The sequence below is a fragment of the Notolabrus celidotus genome, chromosome 17, assembly GCF_009762535.1.
Source record: "Notolabrus celidotus isolate fNotCel1 chromosome 17, fNotCel1.pri, whole genome shotgun sequence".
Lineage (NCBI taxonomy): Eukaryota > Metazoa > Chordata > Actinopteri > Labriformes > Labridae > Notolabrus > Notolabrus celidotus.
The window spans coordinates 29603516-29621692 of record NC_048288.1 but is presented as its reverse complement, the minus strand read 5'-3'; the positions used below and the strand labels follow the sequence as shown (position 1 = coordinate 29621692).

General features: G+C 44.0%; 1 protein-coding gene across 1 annotated transcript in view; it reads left to right on the top strand.

Annotated features, from left to right (window-relative positions):
* drosha (drosha ribonuclease III) overlaps positions 1-18177 on the top strand; it is a 185543-nt gene that overhangs the window by 33365 nt on the left and 134001 nt on the right. Inside the window, 2 exon segments of the mRNA XM_034706399.1 lie at positions 3562-3661; positions 12579-12686. Of these exon segments, the coding sequence (XP_034562290.1) occupies positions 3562-3661; positions 12579-12686 (208 nt within the window).

Sequence of the window (18177 nt, the reverse complement as noted above, 5' to 3'; positions counted from 1 at the left end):
CCACTAGAGGCTGGCTGCAGAAACACCAAGAAACCACATACACACCCATTCAAAGAAGACGATCTTTGCATTTGATCATCCATTTCTGATCATCTTCAAAGTGATGTTTTATCCACTTCTGAATCTTCTGAAAAACTCCCCGTTGTGTTCTTCGTGTGATTCTGCATTACGCGTTGTCCACGAACAACCTGTCTATTTACGAAATCCCCAAAAACTCCCAAACTGGTGAGGAAACTTTTTTTTGAGTGTGATTGGAGGTCCTCTCTTTCATCTGTCATCCCTTCCAACATGACTTGTGCTGCAGTTGCAGCCACACACTGTGATTATGACCAGCTAGCTAGCTGGATACTGAGTCATCTTCTTCTGCTGCTGCTTCTTCATCTTCCCTCCTTGTTATTGTGGGTGGCAACCAAGCGGCAACTTCCGGTCTTAAAATATGAAGCCCATGCGGAAGTGCTAAAAACTGCAGTTCCTCGAGCGTCCACTAGAGGCTGGCTGCAGAAACACCAAGAAACCACATACACACCCATTCAAAGAAGACGATCTTTTCATTTGATCATCTTTTTCTGATCATCTTCAAAGTGATGTTTTATCCACTTCTGAAACTTCTGATTACACGAAAAACTCCCCGTTGTGTTCTACGTGTGATTCTGCGTTACGCGTTGTCCACGAACAACCTGTCTATTTACGAAATCCCCCAAAAACTCCCAAACTGGTGAGGAAACTTTTTTTGAGTGTGGTTGGAGGTCCTCTCTTTCATCTGTCATCCCTTCCAACATGGCTTGCGCCGCAGTTGCAGCCACACACTGTGATTACGACCAGCTAGCTAGCTGGATACTGAGTAATCTTCTTCTGCTGCTGCTTCTTCATCTTCCCTCCTTGTTATTGTGGGTGGCAACCAAGCGGCAACTTCCGTTCTTAAAATATGAAGCACATGTGGAAGTGCTGAAACAATAGTTCATCAAGTGTCCACTAGAGGCTGGATGCAGAAACACCAAGAAACCACATACACACCCATTCAAAGAAGACGATCTTTTCATTTGATCATCTTTTTCTGATCATCTTCAAAGTGATGTTTTATCCACTTCTGAAACTTCGGATTACACCAAAACTCCTCGTTGTGTTCTTCGTGTGATTCTGTGTTACGCGTTGTCCACGGACAACCTGTCTATTTACGAAATCCCAAAAAACTCCCAAACTGGTGAGGAAACTTGCGCTGCAGTTGCGGCCACACACTGTGATTACGACCAGCTAGCTAGCTGGATACTGAGTAATCTTCTTCTGCTGCTGCTTCTTCATCTTTCCTCAAATTTAATTGTGGGTGGCAACCTCCGGTCTTAAGATATGTAGCCCATGCAGAAGTGCTAAAAACTGCAGTTCCTCAAGCGTCCACTAGAGGCTGGCTGCAGAAACACCAGAAACGACATACACACCCATTCAAAGAAGACGATCTTTACAGCAGAAATAAACATGTTTACAGCCTGGTTCAAAAAACGGTTATGGGCAATGAATTTGTTTATAACTCTTTATTTATGAAGATATTAAACTTATGAGTTTTGCCCAAATAAGGGCATGCCTGACTTGATTGACAGGTGGGCTTAGGTTGAGTTAAGCATTTCGAATATGGCACCCGCTGCCGATTGCCGATTGGGTGACATCACGGAGACTACTTCAATTTTTTATACGGTCTATGGTGGCAACCAGCTTAAAGAACCACTACTGCTCCCTCATATGAACCACTTCATTACAGGCTGTGACTGCATGCTTATTTTTAGCACTATATCAATATTAGATATTTTATGAAGATGGTTATCATCAATACCGGTGTGATGCAACAGCTCTATACTGAAAGACCGAGCCCTAGTTGCAGCATACGAAATCCTGCCCCGCCTTCTACCTATTCTCCAAACAACTACTTGCAATTTGAAATCTTTCACTGGATATTACATCCATATTTATCACAACAGATGTTCAGCATGTGGACAAGGCTGGATGATGACGTAGCATTTCATAACAACCCAGTATAAGAGAGAGCAGAATGACGTCGGCTGCAACCGGCTGCATGTTTAAAAAGGTATAGCTAATGCATTAGAAGGAGGGACAATACTGAAGGACCGCTCTCCCTAAGCATGACTCAGGTGCTTCAGGGCTCTTTAATTGTCTTGCATGAAGCCACAAAAAACAGACAGAAACACATCACCACTAATGATTAATCTCAAATGTAATATTTTCTCCCCGTCTCGCCTCACCCACCAGACACCAGTGTGTGTTGGTTCTGTCCCTAACGCTCGTGTCATGTTTGAACAGGGCCATTACAGAACGTTTAAGTAACAGATAACTGCGTTTGAAAGCAATTACTTAAGCAGATAGATGAGGCCGGCAGTGCTACAGATAGCATGTATGAACAAGGCTGGAGATGGGAGACCATGAAAGAGGAGGAGGAGGAGAGAGAGAGAGAGAGAGAGAGAGAAAGAGGCAGCATATGCTAATGAAAGCATGTGCAGGGAGTGGCGAGGGCCTCGGCAGCGCTACCCTGAGAGCACACAGCGGATCTGTGGAAAGGTCATTGGAGCGGATTGGGGACGAGGGGGCCTCCCAGGCTGGATACACACTCTCTCTCTCTCTCTTTCTATGTCTGTATGGCTCTCTCTTTCTTCCTCTCTCGTCCGCTCGGGCTGCTTCAGTGCGGAGGTGGTGGTGAGCTGATAATCGAGGCGGTAAAGCCGTCTCATTCCCTCGTCTCAGTCTCTAATGAAGTCCCCACTATTAAAGCTCTATAATTCTTCTCTTCCACAGTACACCCCACCTCACTCCATCCCCCTCTCTCTCTCTCTCTCTCTCCCTCTGCCTCTCTGCTATTCTCTCCGTCAATGCACCATCCTATCCTGCCGAAAAAAAAAAACCCACCAACCTTACCCCTCCATCCCACCAATCATAATTGAATAACTCTGAGTAAATGAGGAGAAAGTCTCCTGAATGGGAGCAGAACGGTCACACTCGGCCCTCAGTGCATCAATCAGGAGGTCTGATTGAAAAGAGAGAGAGAGAGGAAAGAGAGGAGGGGGGGGAGAAAGGGTAGGTGGTTAGTATGGCGGCTACATGTCACCTTGCCGATAACTCCCCAAGTCTTTTCAGATGCAAATGAGAGCAAAGACAAAAGGAGGTTTTATAGAAAATGAGAAGGAGGAGGTTGTGAGAGATAGCTCTGGAGTCATGTGTCAGAGCTGCTCCTTCAATGTTTCATGACTTACAGCTTCTTTATCAGAAGAGAAAATAAGGTGAGAATGTCAGTGTGTGAACCTGTGCTCTCAGTTCAAACAGTGGACGCCTGAAAACACAGAATCTCCTGCGTCGGCCGCCCTCACACACAGCCAGCTAATGCAATAACGCCCGCAGGCAACTGTTAAATTATGTTTAATATCAGGCAAGAAGCCGCAGATGAAATATTGATGCCGTGTTGCACAGCAGGGGAGCGAGCAAAGGAGGGGGGGGGGGTTTGGGGGGGTTTAAGATGGACTCCTGTCAAGCCTGCTTCTGACCTCCTTATTTAACCGTCTGCAGGTACCAGAAGCTGTGGAAGAGCTACGTCAAACTACGCCACCTGCTGGCCAACAGTCCCAAGGTCAAGCAGATTGACAAGCAGAAGCTGACGCAGAGAGAGGTGAGCTGGAAGAAAAACAAACACACTGATGTTGTTTTTTTTTTGTCACACTCCTGTTTCAACAAAGCCAGGTGGTCCTGTATTTATAATGTGGATTCAACCGCCATGTGCTTTCAATTTAAATATTTCTGTGCGGGTAGAAAAAAAAGGTTGCACTGAAGCACTTCCACACTCTTTAGAAATAAGAGATAAACAGCAAATAATTTCCCGTACAAAACTATTACCTTCTCTATAATTCCTGCTGTGCACAGTGATTCAGACGCTGCTTATCTGGCACTCACTTTGCCTGGAAGTAACAAGGATGCTGTTTCACTTAACAAAAGGGAGACAGCCAATATTTACAAAGGCAACATTATCTATTCTTTGGTTTTGTTGATATTTGAAAGAAAACACAGCCTCACTTTCACGCCTTTAATGATTTGCCATAACAGAGGAATGATTCAGTGCTGCATTCAGGGCTCTACCCTGAAAGTATTCATGAGCACGTTGGCTTTTTTTGATTCTTCTATTGAAAAAAGGGCGTCGTGTAAGAAAACACAGAAATATGTCCTCCACCTGAAACCAGAGGTTAAAGGTTCAGGTTGACCTGGCTCCTTTAATTTTTCACTGTACCTCTAAACAGTCTGTTCAACTCCATTCACTTCAACTCTGTCCTGTTCCACTCCAGTTGAGTCCATTTCAGTTCAGTCCACTTCAGTTTAGTCCATTCCAGTCTAGCCTAGTCTAGTCTAATCCATTCCGTTCTATTCTATTTCATTAAATCCCATTCTATTCCACTGGAGTCCAGTTCAGTCCCGTCCAGTCCAGTCCATTCTATTCTATCTCAGTCCAGTCCACCCCAGTCCATCCTAGTCCAGTCCAGTCCAGTCAAGTCCAGTCCAGTCCATTCCATTCTATCCCATTCAATTCCAGTCTAGTTCAGTCCATTCCATCTCAGTCCAGTCCATCCCAGTACATTCCATTCCAGTTCAGTCCAGTCTAGTCTAGTCTAGTCTAGTGTAGTCCAGTCCAGTCCAGTCCATTCCATTCCAGTCTATTCTATTTCATTATATCCCATTATATTCCACTGGAGTCCAGTTCAGTCCCGTCCAGTCCAGTCCATTCTATTCTATCGCAGTCCAGTCCACCCCAGTCCATCCTTGTCCAGTTCAGTTTAGTCCATTTCAGTATAGTCTAGTCTAGTGTAGTCCATTCCGTTCTATTCTATTTCATTATATGCCATTCTATTCCACTGGAGTCCAGTTCAGTCCCGTCCAGTCCAGTCCATTCTATTCTATCTCAGTCCAGTCCACCCCAGTCCATCCTAGTCCAGTCCAGTCCAGTCAAGTCCATTCCATCTCAGTCCAGTCTATCCCATTCAATTCCAGTCTAGTTCAGTCCATTCCATCTCAGTCCAGTCCATCCCAGTAAAGTCCATTCCAGTTCAGTCCAGTCTAGTCTAGTCTAGTCTAGTCCAGTCCATTCCATTCCAGTCTATTCTATTTCATTATATTCCATTATATTCCACTGGAGTCCAGTTCAGTCCCATCCAGTCCAGTCGACTCTATTCTATCGCAGTCCAGTCCACCCCAGTCCATCCTAGTCCAGTTCAGTTTAGTCCATTTCAGTATAGTCTAGTCTAGTGTAGTCCATTCCGTTCTATTCTATTTCATTATATGCCATTCTATTCCACTGGAGTCCAGTTCAGTCCCGTCCAGTCCAGTCCACCCCAGTCCATCCTAGTCCAGTCCAGTCCAGTCCAGTCAAGTCCAGTCCAGTGCATTCCATTCTATCCCATTCAATTCCAGTCTAGTTCAGTCCATTCCATCTCAGTCCAGTCCATCCCAGTACCGTCCATTCCAGTTCAGTCCAGTCTAGTCTAGTCTAGTCTAGTCTAGTCTAGTCCAGTCCAGTCCATTCCATTCCAGTCTATTCTATTCCATTCTATCCTATTCCATTCCAATCAAGTCCAGTTCAGTCCAGTCTAGTCAAGTCCATTCTAGTCCAGTCCAGTCATTTCCATTCCATTCTATTCCACTAGAGTCCAGTCCAGTCTATTCCATTCCATTCCATCCTATTCCAGTTCATTCCAGTCTAATCCAGTCTATTCCATTCTATTCCATTCCATTCTTTGTCCTTTTCCATAGGGGAACATACTTTGCTTTGATATGGCTTCATGTCTGATATAGAAACACATGATACCCATAAAGATCCACAGATTAGACTTTAAATCTACAGAGGTTGTTTGGTCTTGCTCAAGTTGTCTGTAATCCATCTCCCCATGTATGAGCCGGGCTTGGATCCTTCTTCTTCCTCAGGTAAAAATCCCCAGTGTGGATTCTCTTTAAGCTCCCATCATAGCACCATTTTTAGGCTACTCCCCAGCTCAGCGTGGATTCTGTCTGCTGCCACAGTGCTGCGTCCCTGCAGTGAAGACAGGGAACATGAAAGTGACAGCATTAAAGAAAACTGAATATAACAGAAATTAGAGGTGACTAATGTCCGTGTTAAAAGTTGATATAAGAGAGTAACACTGATAATTAGACACAAGATCTTAAAGGTTGATTTAAATATCACCTGATTGGTTGTGATATATCTGTGACTCGTTCCTGTACTGCCCTTAAAAAGCCCCACATTGATCAGGCTCCACGTAGCACTGCATGATTTAGATGAATTTACAGCTCAGAATAAAAGGAGTGTAACAGCTCTCCTGAGCTCAGCGTGAAGGTCAAACAGCCGCTGGGGACGCAGTCTGGAAAAGGTTTGGGTTGGGTGAAGTAATGACCGTGTAGCCACGAGGAATCCAAGGGTACAGGTGCTGTGTGTGGCCTCAAGTAGCCTCATCCCACCATATATATCTCTCCTGTCGGGACCGCTGTTAAGTTTGCTACAGTGGATTCAGCTTTTAAACTCTCTCTGGCCTTGAGTGTGCTCCAGATCCTCTTCCTTTGCTGTGTTTGATACACTCTGAACCAATAATGAGCAAGAACTCAGAGCTCAATTAGCTTGTTTCCCAGGTAGCTCGCTGAAGCTCTCTCGCTAACAGGCCCTGACAATCCTACTGTCAACCTGCACCGGAGCAATTAGTGAACCCAAACACATGCACACTCACACAGCGAGTCCATCAGGCTCCACCACCAGCATTAGCCATGTCAGTGTCTCTTCACTGCAGTGGCAGCGTGGCATCGCTACTCATTTAATGCCCGAGGGAACACACTCCAGCTTCCTGGGTAAATGGTCTTTCAGTGGAAGAGTAAGCGTGTGCAGCTCTGATAGGCATCTTCCACCATTAAGAATCACCCTGTCAGAGGTGTTTACAGCGTTCCTGCGCTTCTCTGCCCGGCTCTTTAGTTACCTCTGTGCTCAGTTTGGAGTCTGCAATATAGTTCCAGCGAGACCAGAGGTGTTGGCCCTTGGCTGGAAGCTGCCTTCACACCAGGGCGTTTGATTCTGCACACATTGCCAGATCTCGTATATGGAGGATTGTGTGTGTGTGTGTGTGTGTGTGTGTGTGTGGGCGTTAGATGGTGTGGCTCTGAGTAACATGCAGACTGTCACTGTGTGTTGCCCAGATGGATTTTGTGCGATTCCCTGAGCCAGAAGCTTGACTGGGCCTCAAACAGACACAGACGGATTTCATCTCCAGGAAATACTCTCTAAATCTTGAATTTTTTAATTGTTTAAAAACTGTTAAAAGATGGCCGCTTTGGATTGGAAGTGACCCTCCTGTTGTTGAATACAATCACAGCTATGAGAGTCAAAATACAACTCTCACTTTGCCTAAAAGATGGAGAAAGCTAGATTTATTTCAGGCTTCCATTGGTGTTTTTCAACCGGTGAACCCAGGGTCTAAATTTAGTTCAGGGGTAGATAACTTCCCCCCTTTAAAGCTCCTTCTAGAGGGGTAGTACTTTTCAAAGGTCCCAGGACTTTCTTGGGGCGGGGCCTGCAATGCTGAACGTGTCTGATTGGTAGATTAACCTCAGTGTTTTTATTCCGCCCTCCGTCCACAATAACATCACACACATCTGTGATTCACTTGATTTATCTTTCTTTCATTAGTTTGTATTTGTTCTATCTTTTTTGTATGTGTGTGTACTTTTCAAAAGAAGAAGCTGTGATTCTCTTGATTTAGCAGCTTGTAACAGTAGTCTTCTCTCAGCCCCACCGTGAATGTCTCTCTCCTGGTGTTACGGTTTTAAAAGCGACCCTGTAAACTGGAGACCTTCAGCTGAACGTGTCAGTGTTTGTGGAGTTTACACAGCTGTTGAAACACAGAGGGAGTTCCTGGGAATGCAAACTAGTTTAGTTTTTATTAAGATTTCAAAATATCCTCATCAGATATTTAATGATCGTCTAAAGACGTTTATGAGGGATGCATCCGGGTGAGAGTCTCCAGTTAACAGGGTCGCTGTTTAAACCTAAACACCGGTCGATCTCTGCCACGGTTTTTTGAGTTCAAAAGGATTTCAAAGCCGTGTTGAAACGTCTTTGCTACTCGCGCTTTTCTATTTTCACTTTTTTCATGTTTTTCTGCTTTTGGAGCACAATTTCAAATTTGAGGAAATTAAATTTTTTCTTCAGGCTCCGGGTCAACTTGGTCAATTTTTTTTTGTCAAATTTTTTTTTTCAAATATTTTTTTTGTATTTTTTTTTTTTTTCAAATATTTTATTCAAAACAATTTTTTTCAAAAAAAAAAATTTCAACTTTTTTTTCAAATTTTTTTTTTTTTCAAATTAAATTTTTTTCAAAACATTTTTTTTTTCAAATTAAATTTTTTTCAAAACATTTTTTTTTCAAATTTAATTTTTCGAAATTTTCCAAAAACCATTCACAGTCATTGTTTTTTCCATCTTTGATGAATGGCATTCATCTTTGTTTTACTGCCCTCTACTGGTCTGTTGGTGTAGTGCATTTACTTATTTTTCCTCCATACGTCACTGGCCTGATTTACACAATCTACCAGAGACTTAAGCCTGAGGTCGAAACACAGACAACAATGGGGGCACAGGAACCTTTTAGTTCAGGGTAAAGTAGTACTGGGGGCTAAAAGACCCTGGAACTCTTCGAAATGCATCTTATTTCAGTTTACGTACTTAAATGAGACTTTTGAATAATTCATTAAGTGAGAGAACAGACATCTGAATTGCAAATTAAACATTAAAACATATCTGATGATTATAAACATGCCGGTTTGAATAAAAAATAGGCGATTAATATAAATGTATTAAAACTTTAAAGGCAAATATCCTCCACTTATAAGACGTCATGTCACTTTATTACTATTCTTCAAAACCCACACACAGAGACTCTTGCTTGCCTTTAACTAAAATCACTCTTTATTTGTCAGAAAAAACCTCATAATAAAGAAATTATACAGAAATATCCCGCTTTATTATGTCACATCTCTAATTTGAATAAGTATTCAGCCCCGAGTCAGTGCTCTGGCGCTGAATTCAGCTCTGCGTCGTCTCTATCAGCTCAGCATATGTGGATTTGGGGATTTGCTCTGATGCTTCCTCGCAGATTTGGCCGAGCTCAGTCGAGCTGTGTGAGGAGCATCTTTTTAAAAGCTATCTTAAACTCATTCTGCAGATGGGCTTCAGCCGGGCCACACCAGAACTCAGAACCTGTTTCTCAGCACTTTCCAGAACCATCGTCGTCCTGCTGCGACAGAAACTAGTCTTACATAACCTTTGATTTTCAGAGATCCTTGCAATGAAGTTTCAAAATAAAGATGCTTTAAGCTGCGACACAAAGAGGAGAGTATACCGTCAAACACCTCCAGCAGTTTCTGCTCCATTCACTTTTTACATTACCTCATATTCCCCTTTGAATGGTTCTTTTGTCCAAGGTGACTTAGATTTGGCACATTCATCCGCTGTTAAAACTGAAGTACATCCTTCCCAAAGTGCGCTCCAATGGGAGCAGTTATCAAGGTTTCCAAACAATAAGGCCGGTCCTCTAAAAAGCACAAGTATACACTCCAAAGTAGGGATGGGACATCATTTCTGAATTCTTGAATATTAGTTCACTTATTAAAAATCAAAGAGTGCAAATTTTCTTAATTTTCACTGGTGCCTGGTTGTAATACAGTATTCCCACCAGACGGTGGCGATAGAGCTTCTTAAAGCTGTTTGCTAACTGCATGAAGTAACAGAAGAAGAAGAAAACATTAGGGACAGTCGCTGGAAATACGTGTGTAGTGTTTTGAGATTCAGAAACGGAGATAAGTCGAGACAGGCAGAACCCTCCAGCAGGACCAGACTCATGTTAGACACACATCTGCTGAGACCGGGTTGGAGAGAGGGATAGAGGGAGATGAAGAGAGAGAGAGATGATAGTGGGGAGACGGATAGTAGTAGTTGTAGCCGCTGGAGTCTGGCACGTCCACAGCAGCAGAGATCCAGAGGAACCTACGAGACAAGGGAGCTCAGGGACTCCAGAAACGTCTATGGTTAGTAACTTTAATGGGACGGGAAGAGTAAAAGTAAGAGACAGGCAGAGAGAGGAGAGAGAGGGAAAGACAGGATCCCAGTGTGTCAGTCTAAGCCTATAGCAGCATAACTAAGAGCTGGTCCAAGCCTGATCCAGCTCTAACTATAAGCTTTATCAAGAAGAAAAGTTTGAAGCCTACTCTTAAAAGAAGAGAGGGTGTCTGCCTCCCAGACTCTGACTGGTAGATGATTCCAAAGGAGAGGGGCCTGATAGCGGCAAGGACAAACTTCCTTTAAGAGGTAGAAACCTTGAGCAGAACCAGACTCATGTTAGACACACATCAATCAATCAATCTTTATTTGTATAGCGCCAAATCACAACAAACATTATCTCAAGACACTTCTACAAACATAGGAGGTCTAGACCGCTCGATGTCAAATTATGAACAGAGACCCAACTTCAAGACAGGGTAAGACTCAGTCTGACCCCACCTTAATCCATCATGAGCAGAGCACTTTGCAGCATTTAGCACATTACAGTGGCAAGGACAAACTTCCTTTAACAGGCAGAAACCTCCAGCAGGACCAGACTCATGTTAGACACACATCTGCCTCGACCGTGTTGGGTCTGGAAAGAGGGATAGAGGAGAATAAGAAACAGAGGGAGCAGTGATAGTGATGAGACGAGTAGTAGTAGCTGTTGCCGCTGGAGTCCAGCACGTCCACAGCAGCAGGACGCCTACGGCAGCTCACAGAAACCTATGAGACAAGGGAGCTCAGGGACTCCAAGAAGGTCTATGGTTAGTAACTTTAATGGGACATCTGCGGAGACCGTGTTGGAGAGAGGGATAGAGGGAGATGAAGAGAGAGAGAGATGATAGTGGGGAGACGGATAGAAGTAGTTGTAGCAGCTGGAGTCTGGCACGTCCACAGCTATGGACTATGACCTCTGTACATGGGGTGCACGCCTAAACCACGAGGCCAATTGGCGCCCTGTAGTTTCCTTATTCTACACAGTGAAAAATATCCTCATATCAACTTCTACCAAAGTCCAGAACACCTTCCTGCAGCTTCACCTCCTCTGACCTTCTCGCCCTGCATACCTCACACATTGTATAGAACGATATGAGAACAGGCTGAAGTCGCCCTAATTGAGGCCCCGCGTAAACAAAAGTAAGCACAGGAGGCTTCACGCCACAGATGTGCTCTTGCATTCTGCACACACTGAATCTCAGACGGCGGCGGCGGTGGCGGCGTTTGGTGTTTGACCTCTGCCTGATCCAAAAACAGCACAAACACTCCTCCCTCTCTCTCTCTCTCAGGCGAAAGGACGTGACGATAAAAGTCAAACGTGTCGTGACTCGTCTGTTTGACCAGCTGAAAGTTAGTCTCCCCCCCTGCTCTCTCCCCCCCCGCTCTCTACCCCCTTCCTGGTTAATTATTTACTTCCCGTTCTTGTGTCCACGCCCTGACCCCGCGGAAAGCCCCGCATAAATAAAGTATTTACATATCATTCGCGCTTTGCTGTGATTACTGCTTTCCATATACAGTGGCTGGCTGTCCATGGAAACATTAGCTCTCTCTCTCTGTGTGTGTGTGTGTGTGTGTGTGTGTGTGTGCGTGCGTGTGTGCGTGTGCGTGTGTGCGTGTGCGTGCGCGTGTTTGGGGTTGTGCATGCATGCGTTGCGCGTGGGCGAGCGTGTTCACTTTGATGCGCAGTTCAAAGTAGGATGGCATTATTTATTCATGCCTTTGTTGTTCTTATTTCCTCTGCGAGTCAAAAATTCCTGGCGTTCCATTTTAGGCAGATCACGGCGAAACTCAGAGGCAGTCGATAGCGTCTCAGTTGAATGAAACACACACACACACACACATGCACGCACACACACACACATTTTGGAGGTGCAGTCTGTCAATACATCTCCCATCTTGGTTGTTATTTGTAGGACCCTCTTGTCTCAAACTAACCCCCCCCCTCCTCCCTCTGCTGACTGCATTTCCAGTTATGTGCTTCAGCTGACATGATGCTGTGTGCACGCGTGTGTGTGTGTTTGTGTGTGTGTGTCTATAATGATTCCTGCTGCTGCTGATGGAGAAACCTCCAGGCTCTAGCGTGGTGGTCCTAATGGGCAGGCAGGTGTCTCCACTCTCGGTTTCTCGGACTGAAGCCTCAGAATCAGCCCTCCTCCACCCACTAGCAGCAGCAGCAGCATCACTGCCCACAGCCACGCGGACCCATAGCAGGGCCTCAATTAGCCAGCACCAGCCGGGCTGTCACTTCTCCTGTTGCTCCTGTCCGCTGCCGTGCTGTATGTGTGTCATACCGTCGAGGTTTCATTTTATTGCATGTGCCAGACTATCTGTAAAGGGGAGCAGCAGTGAAAGACGGGGGGGTGGGTGGAAGAGGAGGGGCAGGAGGGGTAGAGGTGGGGTTTTTGAGGATGGGAGCTGTCCCCGATGGGCTGGCGGATCAATAATTGACTGGCTGGTTGTTTGGCAGGAAGCGCTTCAGAAGATCCGTCAGAAGAATACCATGCGCCGCGAGGTGACAGTGGAGCTGAGCAGTCAGGGCTTCTGGAAGACCGGCATCCGCTCTGACGTCTGTCAGGTAACACACACACACACACACACACACACGCACAAACACTGACACCATGCACACTGCTGCTACACTGTGCATGAAGCAAACACCAGAATACAAGAAAACATGTACGACATCTTCAGAGTCCCTCACGCAGAGACACACAGAGTGACGTTTACATGACATTCACTGGACAACCAAACTTTCCAAAAACCCAAGAAGCCTCAAAATAGTTTTCAGAAATATTTAGGTGTTAGAAATAGTAAATAAAGCAAAGTTTCTTTATTAATAAGTCACTTTTCAAAGCTGCAAAGAAAGGAGGAACACAGTTTGTCTCTTTCGGCGCCCCCTGCAGTGAAAAAGTTGAGTCCTCACTGAAGACCAGCTGACTTTGATCAAGGATCGTGTGCTCTCGATCTCTCGGCCATGCCTGTTTTCCTTCAATAACATCAGAAGGATCAGATCCTACCTGTCACAGCTCCTGGTACAGGCCTCCCTGCATGCAGAGTCAAACCTCTGCAGAGGATCTTCAACCAACCCAGATCAGAACACATCACTCCACTGTTCATGTCTTTCCTCTGGCTTCCAGTTGCAGCTTGCATCAAATTCAAAACCCTTCTTCTTGCTTACAAAACAGCGACACTCCCTCTCACTTGCTACCCTTAACCAATGAAAGAATAAAAGCCGCCCAGTGCTTCCATCCATTCCAACAGAGCCCCAAAGTCACTAGCTGGACTCTTCTCCTCTGTGGTTGTCTGGTGGTGGATGAACAACCCAACTCCACTTAATCTGTAGACTTAGAACTTTTATTTGTCCACAATGTGGAAAATTGCCTTAGGCTTAACAGACAAACAGACAATACAACATTTTTAGACACAAAGAGAGAGCGCTTAGGATTCTTCCTGGTGATGGCCAGCAGAATCATTTTAAGGAGCTAGGATAAAATATGGAGTATAAAAAATATAAAACATATCCATATGCATACACACATATACACATACATACATGTGGATATACATACGCATGCACATAGACAAGTGCATACGTACATACATACATAAAACCTACAATTGAAGTCATAAAATTATGCAGGCCCCTGTAAACCCTGGATGGGGGACAGGCAGTTGCTGCAGAGACCCAGCTCTTTATGCACCTCAACTCAAGTGCTTTATTTATAAAGCACCTTTCATACATACAAGCATGCTGCCAGAAAACAACAGAAATGAGTGAAATAATAAAAAAACATCATAAAAAATACTTACAAATAGAATAAAAGTAATACAATACAATGAATAAAATGTGTAAGGATAGAAAGCAAAATTAAAAATCACTTAAAGGTGACATATCACACTTTTTTCATCAATATATATTGGTCTAAGAGGTCCCCAAAACATGTCTTTAAAGTTTATGCTCAAAAAAACACTTTGACATCAGATTTTGGTCTGCCTGAAAAACCCTCTTCTTCAGTCCTCCTCAGAACACTCTGTTTTCCCTCTGACCACGCCCCCTCAGGAAGTGGGTGTGGCCTCGGCTCTCCAGCACGTTGATCTAATGTTTACATGTTGGCTGAATATACACGGCTGCTCAGAGATCACGTTACTTCAACCCTCTGAATCTGATCCAGAATCTGATCCTGACGGAGAGGCGCCTGCAGCAGGACCTTTCTGAAGGATTGGTCACAGATTTAGTGTTTCTTGTTGTTTTATTTGTCAGTATGTCGACGTGTGTCTTGGTACACAGCTACGAACATGTAGCTATGTGGCTATGCTAATTAGCGCTAGCACTTATCCATGACAAATAAAAATCATCCACTAGATCTTCAAATCTGCAGACGTGGGGAGTAAAACCGACCTCTGCCAGAAAGGCAGCGGGACCTTTCTGAAGGATTGGTCACAGATTTAGTGTTTCTTGTTGTTTTATTTGTCAGTATGTTGACGTGTGTCTTGGTACACAGCTACAGCTACAGCTACGACATGTAGCTATGTAGCTATGCTAACTAGCGCTAGCACTTATCCATGATAAATGAAAATCATCCACTAGATCTTCAAATCTGCAGACGTGGGGAGTAAAACCAACCTTTGTGTTTATTAAGACAGCCTACAACTAGCATGCCTCCCTCCTAAGCTCCTTGTTAGCATGCATTTATGCAGGTAATGAAAAACGGAGGAGGGATTCAGTATTATTTTATACAGTCTATGGGCTGAACAAGCTCCGAGCTCTGACTCCGTGACAGACCGGATATTGTTGTTACGTAACAAAAACACTGAAGTCTGAAACGGCTCGTTTCACACACATTTACAGAAAGGTGGAGAAATCAAAACAGGGGCAGAATGGATTATTTTCATTCTCGGGGGGTTTGTAGACAGGGACACATATTTCAGGTAGAGAACCATTAAAAAGTCCATTTTGCATGATATGTCACCTTTAAAGTAATACAAAAAAATTTGATAAATACAAGAAATAAATAGACAATTAAATAAATAAGATGAATAATTATTGTTAATTTATAACAATGCAGTCAAGTGATAAAAATAGATCACACACACTAGATTAAAAAGTAAGTTAAGTTTATCAAGTTTCCATTCTGATATCGAGAGACAGAGAGCTCCAAAGTTTAGTGGCATACAAACAGGAAGCTCTCTGGCCGACACATGAGGAAGACCTCAGTGACACAAGGAATCATTGCTGTGGAAAATATCCCAAAAAGGCTGCTTCCACTCTGAGCTGCAGCAGTTTGTCATTACAGATAACTTAAATGAATAGAAACAATCAGTCTAATCTCTGATGGTCTGCTTCTGTGGATCAGAGGGAAGCATCATGACAAACTAAAAGCTCCTCTCAGGGGCTCGACTGTTCTGGACAACAAAAACAAACCCTGACACTTCAGAGGCTGAAAAACCAGGACGCCGGTCATCCACTGAGACTAAAGTCTGCACACATCTCCTGTCACTCATCAGCCCTCCTGTCTAATGAAGGCATCCGGCTCACCTGTGAACCCCCTCTGACTGGATCAGACTGAATCACACCTCCAGTATCTTTAGGGTCTGAACAGCAGCCAGACCACGAGCAGCACTAACAGTGATAAATAAAATATTAAAATCAATCTTAAAGCTGCCTAAGGCTGATTCAGGAGAGCTTAATGTTAGAGTTATATGCTCATATTTAATGGACGTTTTTGCTTTATTGCAATTTCTGCCTTTCGGACGACTTTCTGAAGACTTTGAGGAACTTTTATACTCTGAAGAGTTCCTTTTTCTGTTACACAAATTAACCCTTTAAAACACTAGACCACTAACTCCTGTGTGCTGCAAGATAAAACATGCATTCTGTCCACATCAACTTTCATAAATAACAAGAAGAACAACTAGTAAAATGTGTCATCAATGAGAACCAGAAGTTTCAGTACTTTGATGGAGCCCATTTGCCTGCAGGGCTTATGTTGCAGCCATCTCAAGGGGACTCGCCGCCGCCAGTTGAAGCAATCTCGCCGTAATCCAGGAACACTCAGAGCCTGTTAGTCTTTAAAGTTTCAAAATCTTCATATTTTCCTTTAAAAAAAGCCGATCAGAACTCCTCTAAAAAACCATGACCCAACTACTGAGAAATAGTTCCCAATTTGCAACACGCCACAATTACCCTGCTTGCTCTCACACACACACACACACACACACACACACACACGCAAGGACACTTAGACGGACACAGACCGCTGCTCGCAGCTGCGGCCACACGCCCACAAAGTCGGCGTCTGATCTTTCCACACGTTGCGTCACTTCTCCGTTTTGAGTGTCAAGAAATCAGTGTCGGGGAAGCGGACTCCCGCCGAGCCCGAGCAAACGAAAACCCCTTCATTAAGTAATGACTCGGACCTGACACTTCCTTTACACACAACTTCAACTAACAACACATCTCAACTCAACTCAACTTTATTTATAAAGCACCTTTCATACATAAAAACATGCAGCCCAAAGTGCTTCACAGAATAACAGACAGTAAGAAAACAACAGCAATGGTAAAATTATAAAAGGCATGATTTTAAAAAAGAAATACTTAAAGGTGACATATCATGCAAAATGGACTTTTTAATGGTTCTCTACCTGAAATATGTGTCCCTGTCTACAAACCCCCCGAGAATGAAAAAAATCCATTCTGCCCCTGTTCTGATTTCTCCACCTTTCTGTAAATGTGTGTGAAACGAGCCGTTTCAGACTTCAGTGTTTTTGTTACGTAACAACAATATCCGGTCTGTAACAGGAAGTCAGAGCTCGGAGCTTGTTCAGCCCATAGACTGTATAAAATACAACTCAACTCTCCTCCGTTTTTCATTCCCTGCACACATGTGTGCTAACAAGGAGCTTAGGAGGGAGGCATGCTAGTTGTAGGCTGTCTTAATAAACACAAAGGTCGGTTTGACTCCCCACGTCTGCAGATTTGAAGATCTAGTGGATTTTTATTTGTCATGGATAAGTGCTAGCGCTAGTTAGCATAGCTACATAGCTACATGTCGTAGCTGTAGCTGTGTACCAAGACACACGTCGAAATACTGACAAATAAAACAACAAGAAACACTAAATCTATGACCAATCCTTCAGAAAGGTCCTGCTGCCTTTCTGGCAGAGGTCGGTTTTACTCCCCACGTCTGCAGATTTGAAGATCTAGTGCAGGGACGTCAAACTCATTTCAGTTCAGGGGCCACATACAGCCCAGGTTGATCTGAAGTGGGCCGGACCAGTAAAATCCCAACATAATAACCTATAAATAACGACAACTCAAAACTTTCCCTTTGTTTTAGTGCAAAAAGGTACAAGTACATTCTGAAAATGTTCACATTTAATGAACCATCTTTCTACAAAAACAGCTGTTGAATTATGCAAACAGGAAGTCATCTATTTTCTCACTTTGAGAAAAAAAGTCCCGGTAAAAAAAAAAAGCGCTGTTCAGGTGCGCTCCCTCAGCGCTATGATTTTATGCAACCCCCAGAGGACAAATTTGAAATAGTAGTTACTTTTATTGAAAAATTGCAGTTAATGTCATCTCTGTCATTTTTTCACTTTGCAAAGTCGTTCCGCGGGCCGGATTGGAACCTGTGGCGGGCCGGTTTTGGCCCGCGGGCCGCATGTTTGACACCCCTGATCTAGTGGATGATTTTTATTAATGCTAGCGCTAGTTAGCATAGCCACATAGCTACATGTTTGTAGCTGTGTACCAAGACACACGTCGACATACTGACAAATAAAACAACAAGAAACACTAAAGCTGTGACCAATCCTTCAGAAAGGTCCTGCTGCAGGCGCCTCTCCGTCAGGATCAGATTCTGGATCAGATTCAGAGGGTTGAAGTAACGTGATCAGCCAACATGTAAACATTAGATCAACGTGCTGGAGAGCCGAGGCACATCCACTTCCTGAGGGGGCGTGGTCAGAGAGAAAACAGAGTGTTCTGAGGAGGACCGAAGAAGAGGGTTTTTCAGGCAGACCAAAATCTGATTTCAAAGTGTTTTTTTGAGCATAAACTTTAA